This window comes from Ylistrum balloti, unplaced genomic scaffold (genome assembly GCF_031769215.1).
Source record: "Ylistrum balloti isolate Yb309-2 unplaced genomic scaffold, AGI_CSIRO_Ybal_v1 Utg371514, whole genome shotgun sequence".
Taxonomy (NCBI): domain Eukaryota; kingdom Metazoa; phylum Mollusca; class Bivalvia; order Pectinida; family Pectinidae; genus Ylistrum; species Ylistrum balloti.
Genome location: NW_026782782.1, coordinates 109,066 through 136,452, shown reverse-complemented (window position 1 = coordinate 136,452; position 27,387 = coordinate 109,066). Strand labels below are relative to the sequence as shown.

The 27,387-nt window shown below is 35.1% G+C and overlaps 1 protein-coding gene across 1 annotated transcript; it reads left to right on the top strand.

Moving 5' to 3' along the window:
• On the top strand, positions 1-25,283 carry LOC132562798 (putative ATP-dependent RNA helicase DHX57). Its single transcript, XM_060227568.1, has 27 exons — positions 1-332; positions 3,010-3,120; positions 3,495-3,656; positions 5,098-6,163; positions 6,568-6,689; positions 8,774-8,969; positions 9,997-10,121; positions 12,064-12,197; positions 12,567-12,621; positions 13,197-13,381; positions 13,487-13,593; positions 14,069-14,175; positions 14,973-15,032; positions 16,323-16,436; positions 16,591-16,754; positions 17,305-17,381; positions 17,870-17,965; positions 18,497-18,546; positions 19,749-19,839; positions 20,167-20,262; positions 20,451-20,534; positions 21,140-21,277; positions 21,558-21,672; positions 21,880-21,941; positions 22,309-22,398; positions 23,520-23,663; positions 24,056-25,283. Exons 1-27 carry the CDS (start codon positions 1-3, stop codon positions 24,197-24,199), a joined length of 4,227 nt encoding a protein of 1,408 aa, XP_060083551.1. The 3' UTR covers positions 24,200-25,283.
• Positions 25,284-27,387: the final 2,104 nt, after the last annotated feature.

The window sequence follows — 27,387 nt, the reverse complement described above, 5'->3', positions numbered from 1 at the left end:
ATGAGTAGAAGAGGTGGCAAGCCGAATAGATGTGGTGGTAAATTTAATCGCTCCAGAGGTAGAGGTGGTGGTGGCAGTAGCGGCAGGAAGGCAAATGAAAGTGACGTTTACGACTACGATGATATTGTGTTGGAAGGACCTGGTAGTATGGTGCCGACAGGAAAACCATCTACAAGAGGCCGTGGACGAGGTGGTAGTTCAAGAGGGGCTCGGGGAAGCGACAGAGGTCGAGGTCATAGTGACAGAGGGCGAGGCCATTATAGTGACAGAGGTCGAGGCCAGAGTGAGAGGGGTCAATGGAGTGACTCACACAGGAGTTCTGACCGACCAAGGTTACAGTATTTCTTTAATTGGGTCGCTCCGTTCATTTATAAGTAGCATTTTGATATATACAAATTAATATTACGCAAACATGAAATGTGAATAGCCTGAAATGGCATATGATTTGACCAAGACGAAAAACACTTGAATATACATGTACAATGAATATTTGAAAGAAGAGGGATAGTCACATTCTTGCCGAATGCTCTTCAGGGAATCAAGTTTGAGTCATTGTGGTAATAATCAACGGTTCTACATGCTGAGCCATAGAAGTATGCTCCATCAGCTTAGTGACAGAGACTATTTAATGTGAAGTGTGAAGTCAAATGCTAGTTTATGTCATATCTATTGATTGATTAGCTGGCAGACATTGGTTTCTGGTCAGTTACAACATCTGCAAAAATGAGCAAGCATTCATCAGAAATAACTTGTTACTAATATCCCATAAGCATATGTACATGTATGCAAAGCATAATGACCAGGCTCATCATTACATCCAGCTTTGAACTTTCACACCTGTTGTATAATCATAATCTTCTACACTTGTTACACCAATGTTACCTGCCAGTTGAAACACCCATATTGAAATACAGGCCATAATTGATTCCTTACACCCAGATGACAATCTAGTGTTCTCTGATGCTGTTTTAGTAACACAAGTTACAAGATAAACAATAAATGTAACGACACATCTACCCATTCCTTTTAGATATATATCATCTTGAACTGTCTGTTTCATGGCTCCAGTAAATATTTTCATTATTTTATCAGTAAATTTAAATAATCAGATTTTATTCTATGCAGGCGATACAATAAACGAATGGAGTACCCCTTATGTGAAAGGTTCATGTTTCGGGTCCCTCTCACTAGTTCCACTTAACATAAGAGACAACACATTTCTCATTTACAATCACTAAGGTTTCCAGCCTTATATGTCAGGTGAACAGGAAATAAGATTTACTTGTGTCTCAATAGTTAAGTTTTCAGAAACATGCATTTCAAACTGCCAATGCAATGTTTCAGTTTGTTAAATTTATTTGTGGTATCTATTTAAGACTTCTAGTATGTTTATTTTTCACATGAAAGCTTGAAAGGATATTAAATTGGTCAAGATATTTTAATGATAAATGATATTAACAATAGACACTTGAAGTAAAAAGGGTTAATTTCAAGAAAATATAACATGGGCAAAAAGGGGGATAACTTTGTAATATTTTCAGCCAATCCTGTTGTATGCCATTTGTATGTTATAATTGTTGTGTATGTTACTTATGCAGTCATAAAGGTAATTCATATACCCTGCTCGGTGTAGGCATTGATTGATCATTTGGGATATGGGTTCAACTTGAGGAGGCAGTGTGTTGTGTATCAAAAGTAAATAATTGTGTCGACCCACATTTGCCTTTTGACCTAGATCAAAGAAAGTGTTTGGTGGAGTTCCATCTCCTACCCTACTTTTCACTGAACCTTCATACTTGGGTTATGGGTTCACATTGGAAAGGCAATGTGTCATGTGTCAAAAGTAAGTCACTGTGACCTACATTTTGACCTTTAAGCTATATCAAAGACAAAGTTTGTCGGAGCTCTACCTTTGATACTACTTGTCACTGGAACTTAATACTTGGAATATGGATTCAACTTGGCAAGGCTGTTTCAGTAGGAAGCTGTAGTTCACTAAATTGTCTTGTTTCTATTAATCTTTTATATTACCAGCTTTAAAAGGTGACATTGGTCCTTTTTTTATGAAAAATAATCACCAACATAATCCCAGACTCATGATCAATAGAAAGAATATTATAAAACGTTTTCTTTATTTACAGGAAGTTCATTAGCTCCCTTAAATTAGATTTTAAAGTAAAAATAGTGAAATATTGAGGTAAAAATGTCACGAAATTTAAACTTTCATTTTGTGCTCTTTACGACTTCCATTTTTTCAAGTTTAAACATACATGAATTGAAATATTTTTGTGCAAAATGCACCACGTAATCACATTGTAGAACTTTAGAGTTCATATTTTTCATAACTATTCAAAAATTTTAGTTGTAAGTATGATGGTTATTTTGATTACCAACTATATGCTTGGAAATGAAATTCCACAAAGCTTGACACTAAGAATATGGCAGTGGCGCCTTGTCAATAGTTCTGACGAAGCCCACATAGTTCGGGCGAAACCAGTCGACAAACCAATAAATCAATTAGCAATGTACCAAAACTTGTTGCAATTGATGTCTGTCCTTGCTTGTTAATAGTTGGTATATTCTAACCATTGTCTACTCTTCTTTGCTTAAGGTATATTAAGTAATAGTAATCTTAGTGGAATTACAGCTGGCTTTTAAGAAAAGATTTTTCTTTTTTGTTGCATACTGGTATGTATGCTGTTTTAAATGACGCATGTTGAAATACCAAAAAGAAATGCAGTTTACAGACCAGTAACAACAAAATAGAAAAAGAATTTGCATTTTAACAGTTTTGTTTTTATTTATGTTACTTTAAAAAGTAATAATCATCATTCATTGGATGTTATACAAACTGATTAATCAGCCTGACAACAGATGGAATAGCAAAATAGCTTATTCAGTTTTGGTGGAAATGTTGCCAGACTTCATGTTTACCAAAGTGTAACATCAATTTTGTTGGTAAGGTCAAACCAGAAATGTATATATTATTGATTATATTAAAAATTTCAGGAGACAGGATGTCCGTGTTAAACTACAAACACTGTATATGAGTGAGGAAAACCAGGATATGGTACGAGACATGTTCAAAGATCTCCATGGAGAAGAACCTGACATTATGAGGTAATGAGCTTGATGTACACTATTGGAAAGTATTACGTATGACTGTAAAATCTATCACCTGTTTAGAATCATTCTCACTAAGTCTCTTTCTCAAATAAATATTTCTAATATAAAATCTGTCTATAGTTTTGTGGTGACAACACATATATCTGTTTTTTAGGTATCATCATTAAATTTATTTTTCCCATGAATGAATATTTTACACATATACAATATGCAATTATGTAATTTTGGTAAGGTGAACATATTTTGCATGAAATGTATCTAATTTTATAAAACTATTTTTTGTCAACTGGTTATGAAATATCAGGATTTACATATGATGTTACTTGATAAATGCAGTTTAGCCAATGTTAAGCCTAATTACCTTACAGTGAGGAGGAGTATGATGAGTTAGATATGAGAACTGAGGACCAATACTGGATGACCAAAGATCCTTTACAGATAGAAGATGTCCAGGTCTACTACGGCAAAAAGAAGGGCAGTAAAATGGATGCTGAATGCATTAGTCACATCGCCATTAACAAACTGATGAGGTAAACCTGATATGAAAAGCAATTTCCTGTTTATAAATGTTTGTCCATAAATACAAGATTTTCAAATCAACTTCTGACTTCACAGGTAGATAGGATTTATCTTGAGAATGATTTTTGGGACTAAAGTATTTAAATCTTGCTTTTCTTATGGGACTGGCATAAGTTTTCAAAACCTACTATATCTCTTAGTAATGGTACTCTTCAAAGACAGGATGGACTTTATTTATTTTACAGCAATTGCGAAACTAACTATTAACTTGTATTAAATTACTCTTGTTGGCCTTGATGGAAATGAACAGGGGTCTTACTGTGGGTGGAAACCAGAGTATCTACGGTAAACCCAGATGGTCAGGCAGGTGACTTCATACCTTTTCACATCCGTTCTGGGAATGAAACCCCGGACGGATAGATGAAAGTTGAGTGCATTATCACTGCGCCACATAGACCCGACCACTCAAGTCTGGACTTGCATGAGAATATCTTACAATAATCACTGCATAAGTGTTTGAAAAACTTTGATGCCTACTCATGATTTTTGGAGTTATAGCTGTTTATAAATATGAGCAAACTCAGTGTTCAATTAGTATCTTCCCAAAGTTTAATCAATATGAAAGCACTGATAACAATAATTATGCACTTGCATGATGTAGTTATTTTTGGTGTATAGATAAAACTGTGTTGTCGTAGTTGTTAACTCAGGGTCTCATCATCACAAATATCTGTAAGTTTCATTTATAAAGACCAATTTCATACTCAAACTTTTTACACTACTTTAAATATGCTCAGATATGATAGACAAATATCTCAGGAAGGTATCATAAAAAGCTACCAGAGCTGCAGGTATACTTAATAATGGACTGTATACAAACAATATGATTTGATAGTGATTACTACTGTTTTACTGTTATTGGATAGCTATAATCATGCTTTGTAAATTTTATAGGGAGATGCCAATATAAAAAATAAACCAGATTCATTTAACAGCTGAATAAGTGCACACCATCATCTGTACTCCTTTAGATAGGTTTCGATTTTAATCTACCTGGGTCTGGATTTATGTGTTTAGGCCACTAACATCACTGGTAAGTCCTAAAAGGACACATGACACATACCAGGTGTATGATGCAGTTTTAAAAATTTTCACTTCATGGTTAAAATTATTATTCAGTTGAGTGTCATTTGCATTATCATTTTATACCTTACTTTATTTATGCCTGGTAATATGTAATAAGTCCACCTATGTATATTGCAGTTATATAGAATCATAAACTAATCCAATTTCATCCTGTTTTTGCAAGTCCTCCGAATTTCAATAAGATGACAAGTGTGGGAGCCCCTGGGCTTATTGCAGGATGTTTACGGTAGTAATGGTACTTTGAAGATGAATGATTATACGGCCTAATTGATGGGTATGCTTTGAGTACATTGTGTTTGATTACAGATATGGGTATGAGAAGAAACGATGCGTCGAAGCTCTACAGTTACATGATGGTGACATAGGAACAGCATTTGAATACTTATTCTGTAAATGTTTTGACATCAACATAAACTTAGAGACAGAAGTTGATGACAATGGAAATGACAATAGTTCTGATGAGAATTTCTTAGATGAGGATAAAAAGGACCCCAAAAAAATCCTAGCAGAACTTGGTCTGACATGGGAAGATATCGAAGAACAAAGAAATGAAGAAATAATGGCCTTGAAATCAATATATGAAGACAATTTTACTGAAAAGATTCCCAATAAAGTCTGGTCACTATGTCTAGATCTTCCTTCTCTTAAAGACTTGATAAAATCTCCAAAACCAGAGGAGGAAGAGACAGTTCAGGAGAAAAAAGATAAAAATGTTGAAGTTTGTAGATTCTATTTGAAAGGATTTTGTCGATTTGGAAAGAAATGTCATTATTCTCATGAAATTCCAAAAGTTGTTCAAAAGATTTTTATACCAAACGAAGAGCTTATGAAAAATAAGCCAGATTTTGAATTAGAATTTAGATTTCCTGAAGATAATCTGTACCCTGTAGAGGCACCTATTGTTGGATTTTCCTCCACTCTGCCAAATTTTCCTCCTCATGTGTGTCTGCTTATCACAGAGCGCCTGCGAAAAGAAGCTATCGACTGTGCGGAAATGCATGCACCTGCTGTGTTTTCTTTAGTCAGTGTTCTGGACGATGAAACAACTGTTGTACATTTGTATAATAAACCGCCACTAGAGTACAGTCAGCCTGAGTGTAACCAGTCCTGGCGACGGAAACAAAAACTGGAGGAGGAACAATCTGCAGTTATGTTTCCTTTCAAAAGACAGACATCCTCGGAGGAAGACTATAAATCAGAGACAGCTACAATGATTAGAATGGCAGAACGTGAAAACCAGTTAGACGAAGAAGAAATTAAGATGGAAAAAAAGCGATTCAATACAAAAGATAGTAATATCATGAAACAAATGAACATGGGTGAGACACTGAAACAGAACAGAAAGTTGAAAGATGAATACCAAAGGAAAAAGGTGAGAGAATGTCAAATCTATTGTGTATCATTTGTATCCGGTAACTTAAAATGTCAAAAACTTCAATCTGAATCAGTTTGAAGTAAATTGTTTTATAATGAAATAATTTTATGTAATAGTGATACTGTAATAAAGATATGTTTTTACTTTCTGTTAAAGGAGCCAATTAATCTGACAATATCAATACATATACTATAAAAAAATAGCTATAAAAAAGTAAACATAAGTCTAAAGTGAATTAGAAAAAAATTGAGTATTTTTCTAAGTGAAATTTTGATGTTAAGATACTCTGATTATGTGCATTTCTGCATTGGATTTATAGGTACTCGTACATTATAAATGTTGAATTCATGCACATGTATTATAAGAGATAATAGTGAAAATGATGTTTACACTTATTTTAGAATTCCAAAGCTCTGCAGAATATGATGAACCAGAGACAAAATCTACCAGCTTGGAGCATGCAAGATGAAATTCTAGCTGCTCTAGAGAGCCACCAGGTGTTGGTTGTCAGTGGTATGACTGGGTAAGATTTGGATGTCTGATCTAGAGTCACTTGGTGCTGGTGGTCAGTGGTATGACCTGGTAAAATATTAACCTCTGATCTCGGGTCGCCATGTGTTGGTGGACAGTGGTATGACCTGGTAAAATATTAACCTCTGATCTCGGGTCACCATGTGTTGGTGGTCAGTGGTATGACCTGGTAAAATATTAACGTCTGATCTCTGGTCACCATGTGTTGGTGGTCAGTGGTATGAGTGTGTAAGATAGTGACGTCTGATCTAGTGTCACCATGTGTTGGTGGTCAGTGGTATGAGTGTGTAAGATAGTGACGTCTGATCTAGGGTCACCATGTGTTGGTGGTCAGTGGTATGAGTGTGTAAGATAGTGACGTCTGATCTAGGGTCATTAGGTGTTGTTTGTCAGTAGTGAGAAATGGGTATTATATTGAAAACTGATTTAGAGTTACCAGGGATTGTTTTCCAGTGGTACATTGGTATGACTAGGTCAGATATTGACCTCTGATCTAGGGCCACTAGGTGTTGGTGGTCAGTGGTATGATCTAGAGCTAACAAATGTTGTTGGTCAGTAGTATGACTGGGTAAGATACTGACCTCAAATCTAGAATTACCAGTTGTTTGTCCTTGGTATGATAAGGTAAAATATTGACCTCTGATCTAGTGTCACAAGATGTTGGTGGTCAGCGGTTTGACTAGATAAAATGTTACCTTCTCTAGTGTCACAAGGTGTTGGTGTTTAGTGGTATGACTAGATAAGATATTGACATCACGTCTAGTGTCACAAGATGTTGGTGGTCAGCGGTATGACTAGATGAAATGTTACCTTCTCTAGTGTCACAAGGTGTTGGTGTTTAGTGGTATGACTAGATAAGATATTGACATCTCGTCTAGTGTCACAAGATGTTGGTGTTTAGTGGTATGACTAGATAAGATATTGACATCACGTCTAGTGTCACAAGATGTTGGTGTTTAGTGGTATGACTAGATGAAATATTGACATCACGTCTAGTGTCACAAGATGTTGGTGTTTAGTGGTATGACTAGATAAGATATTGACATCACGTCTAGTGTCACAAGATGTTGGTGCTAAGTGGTATGACTAGATAAAATGTTGACATCACGTCTAGTGTCACAAGGTGTTGGTGTTTAGTGGTATGACTAGATAAGATATTGACATCACGTCTAGTGTCACAAGATGTTGGTGTTAAGTGGTATGACTAGATAAAATGTTGACATCACGTCTAGTGTCACAAGGTGTTGGTGTTTAGTGGTATGACTAGATAAGATATTGACATCACGTCTAGTGTCACAAGATGTTGGTGTTAAGTGGTATGACTAGATAAAATGTTGACATCACGTCTAGTGTCACAAGGTGTTGGTGTTTAGAGGTATGACTAGGTAAGATATTGACCTCTGGTCTAGAGTTACCAGGTGTTGGTGTTTAGTGGTATGACTAGATAAAATGTTGACATCACGTCTAGTGTCACAAGGTGTTGGTGTTTAGAGGTATGACTAGATAAAATGTTGACATCACGTCTAGTGTCACAAGGTGTTGGTGTTTAGAGGTATGACTAGGTAAGATATTGACCTCTGGTCTAGAGTTACCAGGTGTTATTGGTTGGTGGTATGAATGGGTAAAATATTGACCAATGATATTGAGTCACTAGGTCTTTGAGGTCAGTGGTATGACTGATATTGACCACTCAAAAATGATCGTCAGATCATTCACATTGATCTCAAGACTGGTATATTTATAACAGTACTTTTGAAGATGATAGATTAAATGAGCAAACTGTAACCAGCATGTCGTATCTCACTATATTAGTAAAATTTTAGCTAGTTTGGGATATAAATCATACCATAATGATATACTTAGATATAACAATTAATGTGTTTTGTTTATTATTGGATTTTCATATCAGATATTGTGTTAACCTGTAAAAAAAGGTAATGATTAGAAACCTATGACAGCTTCTTCAAATTATCTAACTGCTCATACATGGGACCAATCTTATTAGAAAACAAATATTGAATTATTGTTTATAAATATGGTTTATATATATATAAAAACACTTATTGTTATCTTTAGGTGTGGTAAGACGACACAAGTCCCGCAGTTTATCTTAGATTCATATCTGGAGTCTAAAGACTTGAAAATGTGTTCAATCCTGTGTACCCAACCACGCCGTATCTCGGCCATGGCTGTGGCTGAGCGTGTGGCTGAAGAAAGAGCAGAGAAACTTGGTCGGACTGTTGGTTACCAGATCAGACTGGAGAAAGTTCAGGTAAGTAGAAAGTACAGGATGATAACAATAGAGCATTTGATATGTTGACAATACTACTCTTTTGATCATCTGCTGACCAAAAGAGCAGTGAAGTTAACTGCTTTAGCAGTTTGTCATTAAGGATGCTTGTTATATATTTTCTGTATTTTTACCCCTAGTTAGTATTTCTCCTATTCAGGCCATCCTGTTCAGCGTGAAGTGAAATTTTACTGTTATGAACAGCTAGCTGTTAGATTAAAAATTTAACATTAAATACCATGAAGAAGTTGACTTTGACAGATTGTATGTAGTAAAGGGGCTAATGAAAAAGGAATATTGTATGGAGATTACTTGTACGTTTAATGTGAGACATTTAATTAGTAAGGTTAATGAGGGACATTCAAAAAGAAGTCATTTTTAGGTCAGTGACCTTTTCTGATCTATCGTCGTCCATTTTTGTACCTTACCTGTTGTTCACCCTGAGGCCTGGAGGGCAAGACAAAAAGGGACAAATTTGATTTTATTTCAGAAATCTTCTCCAGGCTCAGATACTGTAGAATAACAAATGCTCCAGTGAACCCTCTAGATTCTGAGTCGCAGGGCTCAAATACAATTTGTCAGCAATTTTGTTTAATTGCATGTACTTAAAATCGGGTCACAAATATCAAACACAACTATGATGATGTTAGAACTCAGATGATCATTAAGGCCCATGGGCCTCTTGTACTTGCTTACAATTATAGGAGATTTTTATTGTCAGTGTACAGGTAGGTGTAAAATTTCATTGTCTTCTTCAATTTGGTCTAAGGTGCTGCATTTTTTGTCAAACCTCATTCCCATTATTTTTCAATCAATGGTATGATAACCCTCTTTTTTTTGCATTTGTAAAATCATACAGCTATGAAAAATTGAGGGATTTATAAAACTTATCTTCTTGATCATGGGGGTAAGTCTTAATCCCTTTTCTTAAAATTACCACAAGATATTAAAAATGGCCTAATTAAATGTTCACTCACTTGTAATCCTCCATAACAATTATTGTGTACAGTCATCTCTGACACGGCTGTTGTTCTGTACTACGGGGATTGTGTTGCGGACGCTGGAGGGAGATTCTACACTCGAGGGTATAACACATATCATTATAGACGAGGTCCATGAACGATCTGAGGAGAGGTAGGTGTTCAGTAGTACTGTATGTTATAGACAAGGTCAATGAACATACAGAGGAGAGGTAGGTGTTCAGTAGTACTGTATGTTATAGACAAGATCAATGAACAGACAGAGGAGATGTAAGTGTTCAGTAGTACTGTATGTTATAGACAAGGTCAATGAACAGTCAGGGGAGAGGTAGGTGTTCAGTAGTACTGTATGTTATAGACAAGATCAATGAACGGTCAGGGGAGAGGTAGGTGTTCAGTAGTACTGTATGTTATAGACAAGGTCAATGAACGGTCAGGGGAGAGGTAGGTGTTCAGTAGTACTGTATGTTATAGACAAGATCAATGAACGATCTGAGGAGAGGTAGGTGTTCAGTAGTACTGTATGTTATAGACAAGGTCAATGAACGGTCAGGGGAGAGGTAGGTGTTCAGTAGTACTGTATGTTATAGACAAGATCAATGAACGATCAGAGGAGATGTAGGTGTTCAGTAGTACTGTATGTTATAGACAAGGTCAATGAACATACAGAGGAGAGGTAGGTGTTCAGTAGTACTGTATGTTATAGACAAGATCAATGAACAGACAGAGGAGATGTAGGTGTTCAGTAGTACTGTATGTTATAGACAAGGTCAATGAACAGTCAGGGGAGAGGTAGGTGTTCAGTAGTACTGTATGTTATAGACAAGGTCAATGAACAGTCAGGGGAGAGGTAGGTGTTCAGTAGTACTGTATGTTATAGACAAAGTCAATGAACGGTCAGGGGAGAGGTAGGTGTTCAGTAGTACTGTATGTTATAGACAAAGTCAATGAACAGACAGAGGAGAGGTAGGTGTTCAGTAGTATTGTATGTTATAGACAAAGTCAATGAACGATCAGAGGAGAGGTAGGTGTTCAGTAGTACTGTATGTTATAGACAAGGTCAATGAACAGTCAGGGGAGAGGTAGGTGTTCAGTAGTACTGTATGTTATAGACAAGGTCAATGAACAGTCAGGGGAGAGGTAGGTGTTCAGTAGTACTGTATGTTATAGACAAGATCAATGAACAGACAGAGGAGAGGTAGGTGTTCAGTAGTACTGTATGTTATAGACAAGATCAATGAACAGACAGAGGAGAGGTAGGTGTTCAGTAGTACTGTATGTTATAGACAAGGTCAATGAACAGTCAGAGGAGAGGTAGGTGTTAAGTAGTACTGTATGTTATAGACAAAGTCAATGAACAGTCAGGGGAGAGGTAGGTGTTCAGTAGTACTGTATGTTATAGACAAGGTCAATGAACGGTCAGGGGAGAGGTAGGTGTTCAGTAGTACTGTATGTTATAGACAAGGTCAATGAACGGTCAGGGGAGAGGTAGGTGTTCAGTAGTACTGTATGTTATAGACAAGGTCAATGAACAGACAGAGGAGAGGTAGGTGTTCAGTAGTACTGTATGTTATAGACAAAGTCAATGAACAGTCAGGGGAGAGGTAGGTGTTCAGTAGTACTGTATGTTATAGACAAAGTCAATGAACAGTCAGGGGAGAGGTAGGTGTTCAGTAGTACTGTTACTTATGCCTCAATTATTTTTTTATTGGTTATATATTCCCATTACATACAGACAGCTGTCTAACTTGAAGAGTTCAATGGATATTTTGGGAAGGATCATAAAGATTCAAACATTAATAGACATAATGCAGGGTAGGGTGATCGTAACTTTCTCTGTATTTATTCATATGTCCAAGTTGATATTCCTTTAAAAAAGCTTGTTATCAATTGTATAAAATTGAAGAATATTTCATGACTATGATACTCAAAATAAAGTTATAATATTTCTAAATTCTGGTCTGTACTTGTACTTGATCACCACAGACTTAAGAGGGAATTATTTCATTACTTTTCATATCTATAAAATGAAATATTCCTTGGCCCTCACAGATTTATTTCAAATCTTAATGATAAATGATGTTGTGTGATGACAGTGACTTCTTGATGATGTACCTAAAGGACATGCTGCCAAAACGTAAAGACTTGAAGGTGATCCTGATGAGTGCCACGCTCAATGCCCAGTTGTTCTCTGACTACTTCGGTGGCTGCTCCATCATAGATATCCCCGGTAACCATTTACAGTGGAGAGTTTTTAGTTTATGCGGGCGCTGAGATATGATAATTATGTTTTATTGATAAAGACGTCTTAAAGGTTAAAAAAAAAGATAATTAAATATATCTTCACCAACATAATCTCCAGATATATTTCTAAATATAGAAAATATGAAAAAACTTCCGATCTCAAATCCAACTCAAATCTTTCTTTTTTCATCATTTCAGGACAATTTTCCCTACTGTGAAATTTAAGATAATGGCCAAAATCTTATATAAGTTCATTCAAAGAAATCATATTTTAATTTGGACTCTATTAATTGAGATAGAACAGAAGTTATATGGAAAAGGATTTTCTGTTATCCTGTAATGTCTGTATTTCCAGGGAGAACATTTCCTGTTGATCAGTATTTCCTTGAGGATGCTGTGGAGTTCACAAGGTCAGTGCAAAAGGAAATTCTGATTAGCTAAGTTCACCTAAAAGAGGTGGTTAGTTTGAAAAGGGAAATGTTGATGTCAGATAATGGTGTCAGAGCAGCATATCTAATCTTAACCATGTAATAAATTTGTCAGTGAAAAAAATAATCTTAAAAGTACTGATAATTAATCTTTCTCAATTGAAATTCACCAGTTCAATATTCACTATGTAGTCTAACTACTAAAATAGTTAGAATTAAACCTTGGAAAAAAACATGATTTCCAGTTATGTAGATGTCCACCATGGTGTATTTTCAGCAATTTTACTGTATTTTTAGTAATAAGATCCATGTCCACCATGTCAACACCCAATATCTGATTCAAATAAGGATGAAAGGATTATTACAGGGGAATGATGTGAAAGTATTTCTTGATATTTGTACTTTTAACAGCAATATACAGTGGGGAGGAAGACATAAAACCAGACATAAGCTTATTGTCTGATAAATCTGGTACATGGTACCTCAAAGTTAGTAACACAAGTCCACAAAAAGATAAAATTCATTAGTCAAAAATCTAACAATATCATACATTGCAGGTTTGTTATGGAAGAATCCTCACCCTATGCTCGCCCACTCAAGCACAGCAATGCTGTGCCAGGAAGGGGTGGATTCATTGACCCAAACCAGTATGAGGATGACAGGACAGAGGCGTCACAGCCACCAAAGGAAAAAGCCAAGGATGAAAATCTAACAGTGAAGCAGCTATTTATGAGATATTCTGGTAAGAAGTGGTTATGTAAAGGTGTAAATTTATGGATGATTTCAATATTTTCATCTTTGGTTGTTTATTCTATAACAAGATATATTTAGTACTTAATGTTTTCAGATTATCATAAGTCAACATGCAGATGTATGGCTCTGATGGACATGAACAAGATCAACTACGACCTCATTGTCACCTTGTTAGAGTGGATTGTCGAGGAGAAGGAAGGGGTAGGACCAGAATTCTGGAGCATTTTGCTTACCTTGAAATTACAAGGCACAAAGCGGCGGGGGAAATCTGTGATCTGAAATCGATTAATTCACAATTTTTCCTTGTTCAATTTTTCTTTGAAAGATTGTTTTAGATGTTAAGTGTTATATCTAGTATGTTTTGAAACTTTGCTTTTTACATTTTCACATTTTCCTGGATGGTTCATAGATTGAGTGCTAAAATCTCAGAAATAAAAAGAATAAACATGTCATGATTAGAAATCATTCTTCTCTTAAATAGCAATTCTCTGATTCTGGAGTGCAAAATATATTGTACATGGAGTCTAAGGGAGGTAGCCTTATTTTACACTGGCATGTATTTCTCAGAATTTGTAGAAAAATATACAGTTTGTTATTCCATCTTACAAAAATGTCTACACACAGTCCACAGTCATTCTGTCAATGTATTGCTGATTGTCGACAATATTTGTTTCAGTTTCCAAATGGGGCTGTCCTAGTCTTCCTTCCAGGCTTTGCAGAAATTCAAACTCTTTATGAGATGCTCCAATCAAATTCAACATTTGGTAATCGAAACAAAAAGAGGTAAAGTATTTCAGTTCCACTACATCTTCCTTTTGGTTAAAAGTCATATGTCACATAAGAAAGATAATCATGCTTCAGTTTACATACAAATGTAAGGAAAAGTGCAAAACCAGCCAATAATCCAACTGTTTCAATTAACAAAAATGATTACAAAACTTACATGATCTAGCCAATCATTGGAAATGCTCACATTGTACCTATGATAGAGACCACTTTTTGACAATATAGTACAGTATAGTATAAAGTTAGGTTTACCAGTGCTGAATATTATTGATTTTAGAATTGTACAACAAATTTAGAATCAACAAGCTGGTCAAATACATTTTGAAAAGAACAACTTCATGTATAAGTTGTTCAATTATGATTACTAAACAACAGAAGTTTGTTTCCATAAGATTGATTCTGTAACAATACGCTGTATTCTATTTTGACTGTTTTAATGCTGATTAATGTTCAGGATCTTTGAGTCAAATGACTCAGTATTCTGGTGCTGTGTGAATGGCATTTTTTTTTGTTGTCGTTCAGACTTAGATATTCATCAATTTAGAGTATTAAATCTTAAACATAACAAGGTCAAATGTTTATGATTTTCCTAAAAAGTTCCCCTAATCCTAAAATTAAATTTGAATATTCATATATTCAGTATAGCAGCTATTAAGATGAGAAATCTTACTAACTTTGATCCATTGAAATTCTGCAATCCTGAGCACAGATCAGCAATTAGTTGTTTTAGATATCGGTAAAAAGATAATACATCATTTTTCCTTTATGTTATTTTGTTAATTATTTTCAAACAGTTACAAGATAATACCGCTGCATTCCACTTTGTCCAGTGAAGATCAACATGCTGTATTCTTGTAAGTTTTTAACTGTTCTGTCACTCTACATAATGCTGTCTGTTTCCTCTGTTTCTGGTCTGGACACTTGTGATGCTATTTTAGAATGTAGAGAAAAGAGAAAAAACTCACTCATAGAATGAGTTAAAACTTTTCTGGAGTATTTGACTACGTTTAAACATCTGAAGAATGAAGAACGCAGAACTCAGACTTTTGCGTGGATTGAATACTATAGAGATGCAGATCATTTTTAGTCCACCATAATCAGATGGTGGGCTGTTTAAATCACCCTCCATCCATTCAAAACAATTTTTGACATTGTTATTTCTTAAGAATTAGTGGATGGGTTCCTCATGAATTTCACCTGTAGGTTCCCGTTTATCCCTAGCTATACCTGTGTGATTTTTAGAATGATCAGAAAATCAAAATTGCTGACAGTCGGCCCCCTTTGATTTTATAAAAGAAAGTTTGTCATCATTATTTCTTGAAAAGTACTGGGTGGATCTTTCTCAGTGGTTCCTCTTGGTCTCTGGTTGTGCCCTTTTGATTAAGGACTAATCAGAAAAACAAAATGGCTGATATGCAGACATCTTTGATTTTGCCTAATAAAGTTTGTGATTGCTATTTCTTGAGAAGTACTGGATGGATCTTCCTCGAATTGCATTGTTAGGTTTCATTTTGTCTCTAGTAGTGCCCATTTAATTTTGGACTGATCAGAAAAATGAAATGGCCAATAGGTGGCCATCTTTGATTTTGACAAAGGAAGTTTGTTATCACTATTTCTTGAGAAGTACTGCATGGATTGCTCTCAACTTCTATATATTTAAGTCTCCCTTGGTCCCTTTTTATGCCTGTTTGATTTTAAGACTGATCATGAAGACAAAGTTGGACATCTTGGATTTCAACAATGAAAGTTTGTTGTCACTATTTTGTGAGGAGTGATAACATGTAGGTTCTTCTTGGTCCCTAGGTGTGCCCGTTTGATTTAGGGAGTGGAAAAAAAAGAAAATGGCTGACAGAGGAGAGAAGAGAATAGAAGTGAAAAGAAACAAATTTTAAGGAACAAATAAAGATCAAACAATGTTGGGCACTAAGATCCTTTTGCAATGTCTTGTTAATCTGTTAATGAGGTGCTACACAGTACTCTCAAGTATTTGAACATGTGTTCCCAAACCACAGATTTACCTATCTATATATCTTATGTATACAACTTTATACCTGGTCCAGTATTTTATGATATTTCTGAAAACACCTACCTGCACTGTGTTTGCATAAGCTAGAGAGATCTTATGTTTGAATTAAATTTTACAGAAAACCACCAGAGGGAGTAACAAAGATAGTCATAGCAACAAATATTGCTGAAACATCCATCACTATAGATGACATTGTGTATGTCATCGATGCTGGCATGATGAAGGAAAAACGGTAAATTCTGTCATTTTTTAAAGTTCCTGATCCGCTAATGTTTTAAATGGTGTACATGTCTAAGAAAGGTTTCAATTTTTGGCAGTTGCAAATCATCAGGTTATCTTGGCAGGTGTATTAAGTAAGGTTTGAAAGTGATATTTGACTTATACAGGTACGATGCTTCTAAAGGTATGGAGAGTTTGGAGACAGTGACGGTGTCGCGTGCTAATGCCCAGCAGAGGAAGGGACGTGCTGGGCGTGTCACTAATGGTGTTTGTTTCCATCTGTTTACCAGTCATAGGTATCAATACCACATGAAGGAACAACCCATACCAGGTACAGTGTAAAGTACAGATATATATTAACCTGACAAGCTACAAAATACAGGTATACTATGTACAGTGTAAAATACAGATTTATCAGATACAGGGTAAAATATAGATTTACATTAACCTACTAGCCAGATACAGTATAAAACATATATATATATAAACCTAGCCAGGTACAGTTTATAAAATAGATATATATGTTAATTTAATGAAGTACTGTGTAAAATAAAGGTATATATGCCACAGTTCAAAAAATATATATCAGTCTAGCCAGATAAAGTGTAAAATATAGATACATGTTTACAAGGTACAGTGTAAAAAATAAATACAGATGTACTTAGTAGATTATAAAATATAAGTAAATATTACCCTAGACCGGTACTGAATAAAATATTGATATACCAGATACGGTGTAAAATATTGATAAAAATCAACTTAGCTAGGTATACCAGGTACAATGTACAATATTGACATAAATAAACCAAGCATTGTTTCTCAACTCTCACAGTATAATAAAAAAGCCAGTAAGTATTTTTTTGTCTTTCTCTTCTGTACAGAAATACAGCGAGCTCCACTTGAACAGATTGTTCTAAGGATAAAAATGTTGGACATTTTTAACAGATTACATGCTCAGGTAGGTCGTAGGATCTGTAGAAGTTTTGTAATATGACTTGAATATTAGGGAATCGATTACAGTGGTAAATGTAATGTAAAAATGAAATCAGTTTAATATCTATAAGCAGCCCATTTCTAAAGTTTGGAACCTAAACTTCAGAACTTCAAAGTTGACATTTGTTGCTGCATCTCTGATAGAATTTTAGGGTTTAGGGACTAGATCTGAATATTTTTTGGTACTAATGAGCTGTTGGAGGGAGTGGGGGTGTGTCATCAGGACTGCTCTCAAACAATTGTCACATTCTAAACATCTGGAGTAGTTAAGCTAGATTTCATGGAGTAGGGCTTGATATTGTACTCATATAATGATTTCTGACAAATGGTCTTGATGTCCATATGGTATTTTTATCAGAAGAAAGTGAGACAAGTGTGTTAAGAAACTGATGTTCCTCATTGATTTTATTCCTTTCTTAAAGATGTCAGATAAATGTTTGTAAATATATACAGGAAGTACTGGAACAGTTACCAGAGCCTCCAGAGAAAGAGTCCATTTTAGCTGCTATCAGACGTCTTCAAGATCTAGGAGCACTGGATGAACAGGATGTAAGTCAGTTACTTGCTTTGTGTACTGTATATGTTTACCTATTACAACAATGTCAACTCTTGTGTCTTCTGTCCTCCTGGTATCATGACCAACCAACCATTATAAGAAATAAAAAATATATAAATATAAGTAAATAATTAAATCACTCTGCCCCAATCAGATATCAAACTGAATTACCTGATATTTACTGCTGGTAAAATTTACGTAAAGTTAAAAATAACTGTATATTTGGCTTTAATGAACTGTTGGATGGAGGGCGGGGGTGTTATCAGGACTGCTTTCATTCAGTTGTCACATTATAAACAGTTTGAGCGGTAAATAAACAAACCGTTGAATTTGCAATGTTCAAAACAGTTTTTTTTCTGGTCGTATTATTTTAATCTGTTAGAAAATGTACACATATTAATGATTTTTCAATTTACAATAATACAACAACTGGTTAACTATAATATAACAAATTGTACTGTTTTGCGTTTTCTTCCTGTTAATCTTAAGGTTGAAGTCATGCTGTTTTTTTATACATTATACAGGAATTGACACCACTGGGATATCATCTGGGCTCTCTCCCAGTAGATGTCAGGTAAATATCCTAAAAGTGATGTAGATATCTTTGTGGATGTCAGGTAGATATCTTTGTGGATGTCACGTAGATATCTTTGTAGATGTCAGGTAAATATCCTAAAAGTGAAGTAGATATCTTTGTAGATGTCAGGTAAATATCCTGAAAGTGAGGTAGATATCTTTATAGATGTCACATTAATATCTTGGTAGTTGTCACGTTAATATCTTTGTAGATGTCAGGTAAATATCCTGAAAGTGAGGTAGATATCTTTGTGGATGTCAGGTAAATATCCTGAAAGTGAGGTAGATATCTTTGTAGATGTCAGGTAAATATCCTGAAAGTGAGGTAGATATCTTTGTGGATGTCAGGTAAATATCCTGAAAGTGAGGTAGATATCTTTGTGGATGTCAGGTAAATATCCTGAAAGTGAGGTAGATATCTTTGTGGATGTCAGGTAAATATCCTGAAAGTGAGGTAGATATCTTTGTGGATGTCACGTTAATATCTTGGTAGTTGTCACATTAATATCTTTGTGGAAGTCAGGTAAATATCCTGAAAGTGAGGTAGATATCTTTGTAGATGTCACGTTAATATCTTGGTAATTGTCATATTAATATCTTTGTGGATGTCAGGTAAATATTCTGGTGAATGTCAGGTAATATAAATGTGCACTTACTGAAATTGACCACAATGACTTAATTTTTCACATTAACGTCATATCAAATTGCATACTACCGATCAAGCACTTTCATATAAAGATTCCTCTTGGCTTCTCGTTGCACTGGAGAAATTGAGTGACATTTTTGGGAAAAAGGAATGCCCAGAAAATTGCAAGCTTAGTTGTCAAATCTGTGACAGCCTTTTCTTGAGTAATACTTGATGGATCTTTCTCATATTGGACAATTCCCTTTGGTTTCTTCTTGTGTTTGTTAAATTTTGATACTAAACAAAAAATGGTAGACATTGTATACACACATACATGCAGCCATCTTACATTTTAATACCTGAAGATTGATTTTTCTTAAATATCATATAGAGAAGTTTCTCTTGTGAAATGATGTTTGATTCATTAACCTATAGACACAGTAACAGCAATGAAGAGGTTAAAGTAAGGAAAGACAAGTGTAAATAATGATCACAAGATGATTGGGGCGAAGGTCTTTTGATCTCTTGTTTGACTGTTTCAAATGTTCACATGAACTTGTTTTGTGTCTTTCCAGGGTCGGTAAACTGATGCTGTTTGGAGCTATTTTCCGCTGCCTAGACCCTGCTCTGACAATAGCAGCTTCACTCAGCTTCAAGTCTCCTTTTGTGAGTTGAATAGATATGACTATATCATGATGAATCATTTTACCATATTCTACATTATTCACAAACTGAACATTTTAATCAAATTGGATACAAAAATTCAAATTTAGTGCATTTCATAACTTGCATGGAATAGAAGATAAGTTAATCTCTTAAATGAATTTGGGTACAAATAAAAAATATCTTAGTAATGATATTCCATAAAAGAAAAATTACTTTAATGTGTTGTAGAAAGTATAGTGATAACTTTGATTGAACCAGTGGATATTACTGTTGTAATTCTGGAAATATTTCCCTTTAAACTCATTTCCAAACCTGATTCCTTTTTAGGTAACCCCATTTGATAAGAAAGATGAGGCTACAAAGAAAAAGGTGGAATTTGCCACTGGGAATTCTGATCACCTGACCATGGTGAAAGCCTACCAGGTAGGATGATAAACAGGTCTTGGTTCACACTGTTAGGTCTCTAATAAAACATTGTTCTTTATTTGGCTCGTTGTTTTTGGATCAGTTCTTGAAAAGTAACATATATATGCAATTACAAATTTTGTGTAATTTACTTATCATAAATCAAATGAGATGCCAACAAAAGCTATTTTTGCTCTTATTATCAGGGATGGATTGATGCCAGAAAAAGAAGTCAGTATGCTGGATATAGCTATTGTCATGATAACTTCCTGTCTCAGAGGTCACTTGAGGTGCGTAATAACTTATAATATTTAATCTTGTTTTCTTGAAGAAATTATTCTGATCAACAGATGTAAATTTTGGCAATAGGTGTAGGGATGAATGGGATATTTTACCAACATGTATCTGAATATCCTGTACTAAATACTTGATACTGGAAGATAACCCAAATGTGCCACCATGGTCCAAATGACAGTTCTAGGTTTAAATACTGATATTATGGTCATCAAAATCTGTGTTAAAAGATATACACCCACTGGATATTTAAGTGTTATGTACAAGTTATATGTCACAGATTTATGATATATGACATAATTTTATAGATAATTAAGTTTTTTGAAATATAAAAGTTAATATTAGTTTATTCCTTTCTTATCTTCACACACAGAATTTACCATTCAATTTGCAAATTCCCTTTGAATATTGTCAGCATTCATCAAATCTTTCGTGTATATGGGTATGGTAAGAATTGACTGGACAAAGAAAGAATTGCCAGTATCCCATTGATGAATGTTAGACAGGAAGGTTCAGAAGAGCTATGTCAAACTTGTACAGACTTTGTTATTTGATGCTTATTACTGGAAAACTTTGCTTAAGAACCTCACTTGTCTTGTAGATGCTGGCGAGTATGAAACAGCAGTTTGTGGAGTTACTATCAGACATTGGTTTTGTGAAGGAGGGGATCAGTCAGAGAGACGTGGAACGTGCAGGTCAGAGGGGCTCCGACGGGGTACATGACATCACAGGTTCAGAGGTAGGTTGAGGGGATCAGTCAGAGTGGTATAATTGAACCTGAGGTAAGTTGTGGAATCAGTCAAAAAGACATGGAACATCCAGGTCAGGGGGGCTCTGAATGGGTGCACAGCATCACGGATTTACTGTGATTTTATGCAACTGTCTACCATTATAAGGAAAGCTGCTATTGAAACAATTAGTGATATGAAGTCAATGTTATATTTATTGCATTGTCTCAAAAAGTATATGATGATTTTGAACAGTGCATTCTTTCTTAAAGTATTAAGTTTGTCTTTCAGGCAAATATCAACTCCTCTAACTGGAAGATTGTTGCAGCCATACTAGTAGGTGCACTGTATCCTAATGTTGTACAGGTCCTGACTCCCGAGGCAAAGTTCAGCATGAGCAGTATGGGTAAGTATTATCATCTTCACTGAGCGTAGTGTTGAGGGAAAGAGAAAGTCTCGATATTATGAATTCATTAATGAATTAGAATTTCAAAAAAATATTTTCCTTTGTCAAATTTCTTTATTTAAATGTGTCTCCTATTTTAAAGGTAACAAATTTTGTGGTTAGAGTCCAGATGTTTTTCTCCTTCTGAATGTAAATTTTCTAATTCAGGTGCTATTCCGAAGCTTCCAAGAGCGGATGAATTACGATTTAAAACAAAGGGAGATGGTTATGTGAGTATGGTTATGAATCATCATACTGTTGAATCACATTAATTTCAGGACAAGATTTGTACTTTCATTTTAATCTATGTATACTTGTAAAAAGTAATTATGTTCTTAATGTTTAATATTAAATGTTTGTTAGTTCCTGGTGTCAAATAACATCTCTATACAAGTATAATTATGAGGTTTAATTTTCATATTAACCAAAGCTGATCTAATGTTGGTGAATTGATCATTGGTATGCTTCCTATCGGACAGTGGTAACCATATATAAACAAAAATAAGTGGACGTTAACATGAAATAAGTAATATGATGTTCTACTGTAACATGAAGATGTCATTGAGTAATTTCTTTTATCAAAACTTTATGTTTAAGATCCACATCCATCCATCATCTGTGAACTTCCAAGTGAACCACTATGAGAGTCCTTACCTTGTTTACCATGAGAAAGTCAAGACTAGTCGTGTAAGTAGTCAGGGCAGATAACCTTCTTAAAGACCTGTGTTAAACATCAGTCACTCACTGCAGGTAATATGAAGTCACCTGTCTTAAGGGTCAGTAATGATATAGTAACCTTTCTTAAGGGTCACCAACAATATAAAGTCACCTGTCTTAAGGTTCACCAACAAGATACGTATACGTATTTTAGGGTCCACCAACAATATAAAGTCATCTGTCTTCAGGGTCTCGAGTAAGAAACAGTTCTCAGTCTTCAAGATCACCAGTAAAGTACAGTCATCTGTACATGTGCTAAGGTTGTAAACAGTCACTTGTCCTACAGGTCATCAGTAATATAAAGTCACTTGTTCTAAAGGTCACCAGTAATACAAATTCACTTGTCCTAAAGGTCACCAGTAATACAAAGTCACTTGTCCTAAAGGTCACCAGTAATATAAAGTCACTTGTCCTAATTGTCACTAGTAATATACAGTCACTTGTCCTAAGGGTCCCCAGTTGTAAACAGTCACTTGTCCTACAGGTCATCAGTAATATACAGTCACTTGTCCTATGGGTCATCAGTAATATACAGTCAGGGTCCACAGTTGTAAACAGTCATTTGTCCTAAGAGTCCCCAGTTATATAAAGTCACTTGTCCTAAGGGTCACCAGTAATATAAAGTCATTTGTCCTAAGGGTCCCCAGTTGTAAACAGTCACTTGTCCTACAGGTCATCAGTAATATAAAGTCACTTGTTCTAAAGGTCACCAGTAATACAAATTCACTTGTCCTAAAGGTCACCAGTAATACAAAGTCACTTGTCCTAAAGGTCACCAGTAATATAAAGTCACTTGTCCTAATTGTCACTAGTAATATAAAGTCACTTGTCCTAATTGTCACTAGTAATATACAGTCACTTGTCCTAAGGGTAACCAGTTATACAAAGTCACTTGTCCTAAAGGTCACCATTAATATACAGTCACTTGTCCTAAAGGTCACCAGTAATATACAGTCACTTGTCCTAAAGGTCACCAGTAATATTGAGTCATTTGTTCCTATAAGTCACCTGTAATATAAAGTCATGTGTCTGAAGTGATTGTTAACATGTCTTCACAAAATGTGTAAAAGTTTTCTAATGCCCTGTTGCAGATCTATATTCGAGACTGTACTATGGTCAGCATTTATCCCTTGCTGTTGTTCGGAGGTGGTAGTATTAATGTAGACCTGGAGAAAGGCAATTTTATTCTATCTGTTGACGATGGATGGATACGATTTATGGCAAACACACATCAGGTCAGTAAAAATGGCTGCCGAATCCTTATAAGTTACAGAAATCTTTTAGTTAGTATCACTCCAGTCTTGGAACAGTCATTAAGTCCCAAAAGCTACACAAAATTAATTTTGTTGAGTCTATTTTATTGGTGTAAGATGTGTCTGTTAATAAAGATGTTTTCCCATTGATCAAGGACAGAAGACAGAAGATTATATTTGGCCAGACTATTTACTTACTTATAATATATTGTCTTCATTCCTCAGTTGTAGAAATAATGGAAAATAGATCACTTATGAAATACCAGCTACCTTTTTGGGATTGTTGGTCTTTCAGTTACAGGAAATGACAGAGATATGGTGTGTTTAACATTGCATTGTGGGTAAACAGTAAAACACTTTTCCATTTGGATTAGGTTGCTGAGCTTGTGAAGGAGTTGAGGTTAGAGCTGGACCAACTTCTGTCTGATAAGATACAGAATCCTCACATGGACCTTCTGACTTGTCCAAAGGGCAGTAAAATAATAGACACCATTGTCCGCCTCATCACCACACAGTGATTGCACACCATCATTGAGGTCACCTTTCATCAGGGAGAAATGCATTATCGTCTTTCCTTAAAAACCAAACAAGAGTGCAATATTTAACTGAGAAAAGTTATGGTTGATTAAAAAAAATGGCATGTTATGACTGTAATGTTGTAAAATATGAATACTGTTCATAATTCAGGTCATACCCATTTTAGGTCATTTGGTATGAAGAACATTTGTAGTATCAAATCATACAATGGTGCTTTATCCTATGTCAATTTATTTTTCCATCAACTTTTTGTATGTCTTCTTCAGAACCGTTAAGCCAAATGTCATGGTATTTGTCCTATGGTTTGCTGGACTACATTTCTATCTTGATTACACTGAATTACCTTGGCTCTCTAGTGAGTGATATGGATCAAATGTAGGGGCTCTTGTTTAAGGTATATTTTGATTGATTAGAAGTGAATGATGAAACTTTTCTGAACTGCCTTGGAGAAGTGTCATACTGCTTCCTTCAAATCCCTGTTTAAACAACACATTGTTCATGATAGGTTTTAAGAATTATGGGTGCTAATTTAAAGAATTTTAATTTCTTTCTAGAATGCATATTGTTTTTCTGCTTTTTGAAACTTTTACTTTTCCATTGTTTGCTTGAGATGTGTAGATATAATCAGTATTAGACAATATCTCCTGGAGTGATACACATATACATTTACATCATAGACCAGCTTGTTTACTACTTGGGCGATACACATATACATTTACAAAATAGACCAGCTTGTTTACTACTGGGGCATTACACACATACAGTTACAAAATAGACCAGCTTGTTTACTACATGGGCGATACACATGTACACTTACAAAATGGACCAGCTTGTTTACTGCTGGGCTGATACACATATACAGTTACATAATAGACCAGCTTGTTTACTGCTGGGGCAATACACACATACAGTTACATATTAGACCAGCTTGTTTACTGCTGGGGCGATACACATATACAGTTACAAAATAGACCAGCTTGTTTACTACTGGGGCGATACACATATACAGTTACAAAATAGACCAGCTTGTTTACTACTGGGGCAATACACACATACAGTTACAAAATAGACACATGTACACAGTTACAAAATATATACCACATACAGACCAGCTTGTTTACTGCTGTGGTGATACACACCTACAGTTACATATTAGACCAGCTTGTTTACTGCTGGGGTGATATACCACATACAGCTACATATTAGACCAGCTTGTTTACTGCTGGGGCAATACACATATACAGTTACAAAATAGACCAGCTTGTTCACTGCTGTGGTGATATACCATATATAGTTACATATTAGAACAGCTTGTTTACTGCTGGGGTGATATACCATATACAGTTACATATTAGAACAGCTTGTTTACTGCTGGGGTGATATACCATATACAGTTACATATTAGACCAGCTTGTTTACTGCTGGGGCAATACACATATACAGTTACAAAATAGACCAGCTTGTTTACTGCTGGGGCATTACACACATACAGTTACAAAATAGACCAGCTTGTTTACTGCTGTGGTGATATACCCTATACAGTTACATAATGGACCAGCTTGTTTACTGCTGGGACAATACACACATATAGTTACATAATGGACTAGCTTGTTTGCTGGTGGTGCAATTCATCAGTTACATAATGGACAAGCTGGTTGCTGTTTACTTCTTGATTTATCAACCCCTGAATAGCCTAGGTAATTTTTAGGTGGGATGTCTCCTGCAGCTGGTGACTATCTTACTGAACATCATGCAGATAGCCCAAGGACTTAACCTTATGTGTAAAGGACATGTCATTTTGGTTTGAGGCTATGATTGACTGTGATATTTATCTTGTATGATGTCATTTTTATTCCCCCTTCTTTTTATGATATGGGGTATAGACAGTGTTATAAATGTCATCTTGTCCCATCCTGTTCTCTTGTACTGCCTCCCACTTCAGATCCATATCATATCTTTAGAATTTTATTGCAGATTTGGTTCTTATCCAGTCCATATTATCATAACACTCATTTATCGAGGTTTACAGTGAAGTCTATCAAATCTGGTAACCTGTTGGATAATGCATATTGGTCAAGTTAATCAGTCTAATTTGACTCCTGGTTGGAGAAATCTTATCTGTTAAATTAACCTGTCTTATCTGACCCCTGCATGGAGAAATCTTATCTGTTAAATTAACCTGTCTTTTCTGACTCCTGGTTTGAGAAATCTTATCTGTTAAATTAACCTGTCTTATCTGACTCCTGGTTGGAGAAATCTTATTTGTTAAATTAACCAGTCTTATCTGACCCCTGGTTGGAGAAATCTTATCTTTAAATTAACCTGTCTAATCTGACACCTTGTTAGAGAAAACCTAGTTGTCAGGTGAACCTCTGTGAACATCAGAATACATTCATATATCCTAAATATAAATGGCAGTTACCATCAGAAATGGTATTTTAACCCGATGCATTTAGACAGATTGTCAAATTACTTGTATGTAGTGAAACCTGACTTTTCTTATATCCAGGCAATGTTGAAATTGTTGTTTCTATATAGACAGCATGAATTTTTAGATATTTTTATAAAAAAATGTGATTACATAACTGTTTAGGGTTAGACAGGTGGTCGGACTACTTAAGTTCCTGGTAAAAAAGAAAAAAGGTTCAATCTATTAATTACATGTGAACTTTTGATTTTATGAAATCAATAAAATAGGTAAGGATGTAGAGTGTAGAGTAGTTTTAGCTGGTGTGGCTAAACAGTGCTTTAACGATTATAAATCTGTGATAATAAAGGACGTATTTGAGCAGTTTTACTGAGTCTTAGTGCTCTTTTATTAACTTCAAGTTAGGCCACATCCAAACTGTTATGCAGATCTTTGCTATCAAGTGTGCTGAATTTTTATGCTGTTTGGAAAAATTAATACTTGAATTATTTTGATGTTATCATTCCTTGAGAATATAATCCAAAGAACAGCAAATCAGCTTGGAGTGGCTTAATTTTACATATTATTCAACATTATAAATAAATATGGGTACCAGTTTTCGCCCATAGAAGACTGCAAAAAGTAGATTTCTGTTGCTACCTGTTATATGGACTTGCAAAGGACTACATAGAAATAAGCAAAAAATTTCTTATTAGAAATATTCCAATTGACATTTTAACTCAGATTCTGTACTTGTAAAGG

What these genes read in the sequence shown, in the direction of transcription:
- LOC132562798 (XM_060227568.1), top strand. Translation starts at nt 1, where the DNA reads ATGAGTAGAAGAGGTGGCAAGCCGAATAGATGTGGTGGTAAATTTAAT. An exon ending in CTCCATCATAGATATCCCCG is followed by an intron (nt 12,198 to 12,566) that starts GTAACCATTTAC and finishes CTGTATTTCCAG; the next exon opens with GGAGAACATTTCCTGTTGAT. An exon ending in GATGCTGTGGAGTTCACAAG is followed by an intron (nt 12,622 to 13,196) that starts GTCAGTGCAAAA and finishes CATACATTGCAG; the next exon opens with GTTTGTTATGGAAGAATCCT.